Consider the following 7,118-nt stretch of genomic DNA (forward strand, 5'->3'; position numbering starts at 1 on the left):
ATATTGCTCAGGCATGGTCTCCTGTTGTCATCATCATCATCATCATCATCATCATCATCATCATCATCATCATCATCATCATCATCAGGAAGCTGGTCCAGAGCAATGTGGACAGCCACACATGGATAGATAGAAAACCCAGACATGGCAATTGCTTAAAATACACACTGCAAAGAGCAAACTACATTATGTTGCCAAAAGTATTGGGACGCCTGCCTTTACACGCACATGAACTTTAATGGCATCCCAGTCTTAGTCCATAGGAGTTTAATAATGAATTGGCCCACCCTTTGCAGCTATAACAGCTTCAACTCTTGTGGGAAGGCTGTCCACAAGGTTTAGGAGTGTGTCTATGGGAATGTTTCACCATTCTTTCAGAAGCGCATTTTGAGGTCAGACACTGATGTTGGACGAGAAGGCCTTGCTCACAGTCTCTGCTCTAATTCCTCCTAAAAGGTGTTCTATTGGGTTTAGGTCAGGACTCAGTGCAGGCCAGTCAAGTTCCTCTACCTCAAATTCGCTCATCCATGATTTTATGGACCTTGCATCGTGAACTGGTCCAAATCATTTGGTGGAGGGAGGATTATGGTGTGGAGTTTTTTTTTTCAGGGGTTGAGCTTGGCCCCTTAGTTCCAGTTAAGGGAACTCTTAAGGCGTCAGCATACCAAGACATTTTGGACAATTTTATGCTCCCAACTTTGTGAGAACAGTTTGGGGTTCCAATATGACTGCGCACCAGTGCACAAAGCAAGGTCCATAAAGACATGGATGAGCGAGTTTGGGGTGGAGGAACTTGACTGTCCTGACCTCACCCCAATAGATCACCTTTGGGATGAATTTGAGTGCAGTCTGCAAGCCAGGCCTTCTCGTCCACATCAGTGCCTGACCTCACAAATGCGCTTCTTGAAGAATGGTCAAACATTCCCATAGACACACTCCTAAACCTTGTGGACAGCCTTCCCAGAAGAGTTAAAGCTGTTATAGCTGCAAAGGGTGGGCCGACTCAATGTTGAACCCTACGGACTAAGACTGGGATTCCGTTAAAGTTCATGTGCGTGTAAAGGCAGGCGTCCCAATACTTTTGGTAATATACTGTAATTGTCATTGAGTTCAGGTTTACTTTAATTATGATAGAGATGGTAGATAGCAGAAGATAGTGAGAATATTGACTTAACCATTGTGTTTGCCCCTATGCGGGACACTCTGCGGTGTCTGGTGACCCCCACCATGGTGTTTTCCACCATGGGGACACTCTGCTGTAAAAGGTGACTCCGCCAATGTGAATGCCCCCATGGAGGACACTCTTTGGCGTTAGGTGAATCCACCAATGTGTATGGCCCCATGGGGGACATTCTTTGGTGTCAGGTGACTCGACCATTGTTTGCCCTTACATTGGGACACTCTGTGGTGTCAAGGTAGAGAACTGTTGGTTGCTGCTCTAATACTTAAAGTGGTTGTAAACCCTTACATATATCCAGTGAAGGGACTATCCTCAGGTGATACATAGAGGTGGAAAAAAAATATCCTCCTACATACGTTGTACCTGTTTATCTGCAGTATTTTATTTTCTACATCCGTTCAGGTCCGGTTCATACTTATGCGATGCGGGAAGGCTGCGAACTCGCAGCCTGTTCCCGCATCGCACACGCACCCCCGGCAGTTCACACTGCCATATGCGATACGCTGGGGGTGTCAATGTAATCTTAACGACACCCCCAGTTTGATCGCATATCGCAGTGTGATCGTGCAGTTCGCACAGGATCGGATCGCACAAGTGTGAACCGCTGTGCGATCCGATCCTGATGCGGCTGCAAAAATGCCTCCTGTGCGTGTTTGCTGCGGGTGCGATGCAAATTTAGCCATACAAAGTGTATGGCTAAACTCGCACCGCACAGCCGATCGCATGTAATGAAGGAGCAGTGCGCTCCGACATTACATGCGAACCCGGCACTCGCAGAAGTGTGAACCGGGGCTCAAAGTGCTACATTTATCAAGCTTGTCTGTAAGTTAAGAAAAAGGAGGAGGAGAGCTGAAGTTACACTATGCAGAATTTTGTGAGGAAAGCTCTGAGAGCTGATTGGACGGAAGATACACACCTCCCTTCACACAACACACAAGAACAGAGCTGCAGCTGTCAATCACAGACTGTGTGCTGGAGGTCCCTCCACTGTCACCATTTTTCTCATGGTGTCCGGAAAAATTGTTAGAAGGGACTCATTCTGATAGCAGAGGAACAAAGCATCAGACAGAAACAACATTTAGTGCTTTTATTTGAGACAAGTAGACACTATATAAGTAAATGCATTGTTCATATTTCTTGTCTTAGATTTACAGTCACTTTAAGACACACCAGGTGAACTGACCTCTCCCATCTCTCTTCACAGGGGGAATGTTCCCAGAAATGTTACAACATCTTCATCATTGAAACAGTGTGCGTGGCTTGGTTTTCTCTGGAGTTCCTCCTCCGTTTCATCCAGGCAAAAAGCAAATGCCGTTTCTTCAGGGGGCCCCTGAACATCATCGACGCGTTGGCCATCTTGCCCTACTACGTGTCGCTCATTGTGGAGGACGAGCAGAAGTCTGAGGACAAGCCAGCGAGCAACTCATACCTAGAGAAGATCAGCCTGGTGCTGCGGGTCCTACGTGCCTTGAGGATACTCTACGTCATGCGCCTGGCCAGGCACTCGCTGGGGCTGCAGACATTGGGCCTCACCGTTCGGAGGTGCACCAGAGAATTTGGGCTGCTCTTGCTCTTCCTGTGTGTGGCCGTCACCCTCTTTGCCCCGCTGGTCCACTTGGCCGAGAACGAGATGGGCCGCTGCCAAGAGTTTACCAGCGTACCAGCGTCCTACTGGTGGGCCATCATCTCCATGACCACTGTGGGCTACGGCGACATGGTGCCGCGCAGTATCCCCGGGCAGGTGGTGGCCCTCAGCAGCATCCTTAGCGGGATCCTGATTATGGCCTTTCCCGCCACCTCCATCTTCCACACCTTCTCCCGCTCCTACGCTGAACTCAAACGGGAACAGGAGAGGCTCCAGAGCCGGCTATTGAGGGTGAAGGATTCTAATCAATCCGGTGAGAGTGACACCTTCAATGACACGGATAGCTTGGTGTCCGAGGAGACCTACCAGTACTTCTACAATGGGAAGTGACCCTTACAGGGACAGCACTGGAGTCCTGGGATGCCATCCAATCCCTAAGCTGGAATTATTTGGCCATAGTGCACTCAAAGAGGATATTGCCTCCAATCTAAGGCTTTGGGAACACTGTTAGGTCTAAGCGCCTCCAACCTGACCTGAAACAAGCATGCAGCCTGTGAAGTCGGAAAGTCTGAACTCCCATCCTGCCTCCTGGTTCCAGGTCAAAGACTTACTGGGTAATGAAGCCAGGAACAAGATGATAGCCATGCCTGCACCTTTAAGAATCAAGCCAGCAATGACAACACCACCCTTTAAAAGTAAAGTCCTCCCAAAACTGATATGGTGACTTCACCCACATGGAAGAAAAATATATTTTAAATTTTTTTTTTTTTTTTTTTCGCAAATATATTGGAAATATATTTGAAATGCTACAATTTTGGCCATATTCAATATATTTCTAAAATTTATTTCCCTAAATATATTGGAAATATATTTTTCTTCCATATGGGCAGTCACGCCTATTCTGTCTCTTAGGTCTCCAGTCATGAGCTCCTGGCTCCACCCACCTCTGCGACTTATTATGTCATTGGATGATCTCTTTTTACCATATTAAAAATGCAGCCTAAGGAGTAAGACTTTTTTGGCTACATAATCAGTGGATTAATGGGAATTCTACTGAGATTATTATTATTATACAGGATTTATATAGCCAACAGTTTACGCAGCGCTTTACAATGAAAAGGGGGACAGCACAATTTACAATACAGTTCAGTACAAAAGGAATAGGAGGACCCTGCTCATGGAGCTTACAATCTAAAGGGAGGGGGAGGTGGTACAAAAGGTAGGGGCTGCAGGGGATGATCTGATGGAGGGCACTCAAGTACAGATCTTCGGTGGAGGTGGAGTAGGCTTCCCTGAATAAGTGTGTTTCCAAGGATCGCCTAAAGGCGGCCAGGGTAGGAGCCAGGGCCGGTCCTACCATGGGTCCCGCTGGGTCCATTGAACCCAGGCGGGACTTTGAGAGGGGCAGCAAATTGACGCCCAAGATTTTTTTTCAGCAGTTTTCAGTTTTCGGCACGTTACGGGCGGCATTTCTCCATCTCATAATGCTGTCTGTAGTGCAAACTGATGAGTATGAGGAGGCAGAGCATCTCCTCCTGGGAACGTTCCTGACGTGATCCTGGTGTCACACATTGGAAGGGAAAAACCTTACCGGCGGGACGGATCGAAACTCGATCTTGTAACCGGACCGTATGACCTCTTGAACCCATTCCGGGATAGCCACATGTGCAGGAACCGGCAAAGACGTGCCCCCACCCCAGATACGGGTGAGGGCGCACCTTCAGGTCGAAGTGGCCTTGTCCTCAGGTCTGGAGAAACTAGATTTTTGTTTGCCAGACCAGGGTCACTTGGACCCACCCGAGGGAGTCTTGAAGGGCTTTGGCTTACCGACTGACCCAGAGGGACGAAAAAATGACATCAGACATCATCGCGCTCGCGGAAGACACAGTAGTGAAAGGAGTACTGGGGACAGACAGTGTTTGGTGGATGGGTCTGGTGGTGAGTTATGGAAGAAGATAACAGTATAAATATCTTCTCCTCCTGGGAACGTCCCTCGCGTGATCCTGGTATGCGCAATGACATCAGACATTAGCGCGCCCGCGGCAGACACAGTAGTGACAGGAGGACTGGGGACAGACAGTGGGTGTTTGGTGGACCGGTCTGGTGGTGAGTTATGGAAGAAGATAATAGTATAAATATCTTCTCCTGGGAACGTCCCTTGCGTGATCCTGGTGTGCGCAATGACATCAGACATTAGCGCGCTCGCGGAAGACACAGTAGTGACAGGAGGACTAGGGACAGACAGCGGGTGTTTGGTGGACCAGTCTGGTGGTGAGTTATAGAAGAAGATAACACTATAAATATCTTCTCCTCCTGGGAACATCCCTCGTGTGATCCTGGTGTGCGCAATAACATCAGACATCAGCGCTCTCACGGAAGACACAGTAGTGATGGGAGGACTGGGGACAGGCAATGGGTTTGGTGGACCAGTCTGGTGGTGAGTTATGGAAGAAGATAACAGTATAAATATAATATTTTCTAAATGTTATATTTATATAAAATATAGGATGTGGGGGCCTTTTGGTGGGCGTGATATTTTGGGGAGTTGGTGAAGGAGCAGCATTTTATTTCCTTGACCCAGGCAGCACAATGTCTTGGGCCAGCCCTGGTAGGAACTGACCGGACATACTGGGGTAGGGAGTTCCAGAGGATGGGAGAGGCTCTGGAGAAGTCCTGGAGGTGAACATGGGAGGAGGTAACAAGAGAGCTAAAGAACAGGAGGTCCTGGGAGGAACGGAGAGGGCGATTTGGGCGATATCTGCAGATGAGGTTGGTGATGTAGCTGGGGGTGATGCTGTGGATGGCCTTGTATGTTGTGGTTAGTATTTTGACTTTTGGAACGATGGGGTTGGGGAAGCCAGTGAAGGAATTGGCAGAGAGGGGCAGCAGTCACGGATCGGTTAGTAAGGTGTATTAATCTGGGAGCAGCATTCAGAATAGACTGAAGGGGGGATAGCCTGTGTAAAGGTAGGCCAGTGAGGAGGGATATCTCACCACTGGAGACATAAGAGGAGTCCGCAGGTGATTAGGCCAAGGAACCCCGGCCAGAAGTCAGATATCAGTTTTGGGTGGATTCTTCCTTGAAATGATCTGATTCTGTATTTTATGAGAAGAATTGTATTTTTTTTGAATGGTGACATATTAATCATTTGGATGTTTCTCTTTGTGGAAGGAAATCATAGTTCAATTTTAAATAAATAGTAATTTATTTACCTAATACGGAGATCCTGATGAGTAGGTGAACACGATGGGGGATTTCTCTTCATTTTTGGAGATATCCGCTCACTTCCTGTTGTGTCTCCGGGACAGGAAGTGAAAGAAAAGCTCCTGTAATGGGACACAAACAGAAATAAGACCTGATAGGTGTCCTAACCATTATATCCAAAACTGAAAAAGAGAAAAAGAGAAATTCTTTGCTTTATAAACACTTTGGGGTCTATTTATGGACGAATGTCACAAGTATTTGTCCAGTCTTAAAGTAGAACTAAAGGCAAAACATTTTTTTTTTTTTTTCATTTTGGATAGAGTAAGGAGGAGTAGAACCCCTGTGGGGTTTATTTTGCCAGCTTTGTCCCATTGGGGAGATTTCCCTTCACTTCCTGTCCCATAGCCAAACAGGAAGTGAGAGGAAATCTCTGCAAATTAAGGGACCTTGGGGACCCCCAGGTCATCAAAACTAGTGTCCCCATTTGAAGATTTCACCTTTATTACTTTTCTGGGGACAACCCAAAATGTGGGATTTTTTTATACTGTCACTTTCAAAGATAATAGTAAAAAGGACAAATAGAGAGGGACACAGACAGCAATAAAAACTGACAGGTGTTCTAATCCTTCCCCACTCTATCCAAAACTAAAAAAAAAAAATATTTTGCCTTTAGTTAGACTTAAAAAAAATTTTGTCTAATGGGTTTATTTCCTATGATTGCCTGAAATACCTCAATCAAATAAATACTATATGATGGCCTCTAGATGGAGCTGATGATAATAGGAAATAAGCCTATGAGGCAAAACACAAAGAAACTTTGTTACGACTTGATGAATGCTTGTGACATTCGTTCAGCAAACATATTTTTATAAAAAGACCCAAATTTTACCTTGATCTGTGTTTCACATAATGCACTGCGGCCTCATCCTCTACCTCAGTGATCAGTCTGCTGCAGGCAGGAGGAAGCATTTCCTCAGTCTCCCCTCCCCCATTGATTAGATTGTACACTAACTTTGTAGCAAGTCACAAGGTGAGAGGCTGCAGCAGGGGCTGATCTGTGTCAGACATTGGTGAACACAAGAATTGCACAGGCACCAGGATTTACATGATTGTGTCATTGTTGAGCCAACATCTCGGTGCAGAAAGTA

General features: G+C 46.6%; 1 protein-coding gene across 1 annotated transcript in view; it reads left to right on the plus strand.

The window, feature by feature from the left end:
- The window catches only part of KCNG4 (potassium voltage-gated channel modifier subfamily G member 4), a 43,597-nt gene extending 40,104 nt beyond the window's left edge, over positions 1–3,493 (plus strand). Inside the window, exon 3 of the mRNA XM_082269589.1 lies at positions 2,385–3,493. Coding sequence (XP_082125715.1) covers positions 2,385–3,155 — 771 coding nt within the window. The 3' untranslated portion in view covers positions 3,156–3,493. The remainder of the gene's footprint in view (positions 1–2,384) is intronic.
- The last annotated feature ends 3,625 nt before the right edge of the window (positions 3,494–7,118 follow it).

Source organism: Pelophylax lessonae, assembly GCF_965119305.1.
Source record: "Pelophylax lessonae genome assembly, chromosome: 10".
NCBI classification, from domain to species: domain Eukaryota; kingdom Metazoa; phylum Chordata; class Amphibia; order Anura; family Ranidae; genus Pelophylax; species Pelophylax lessonae.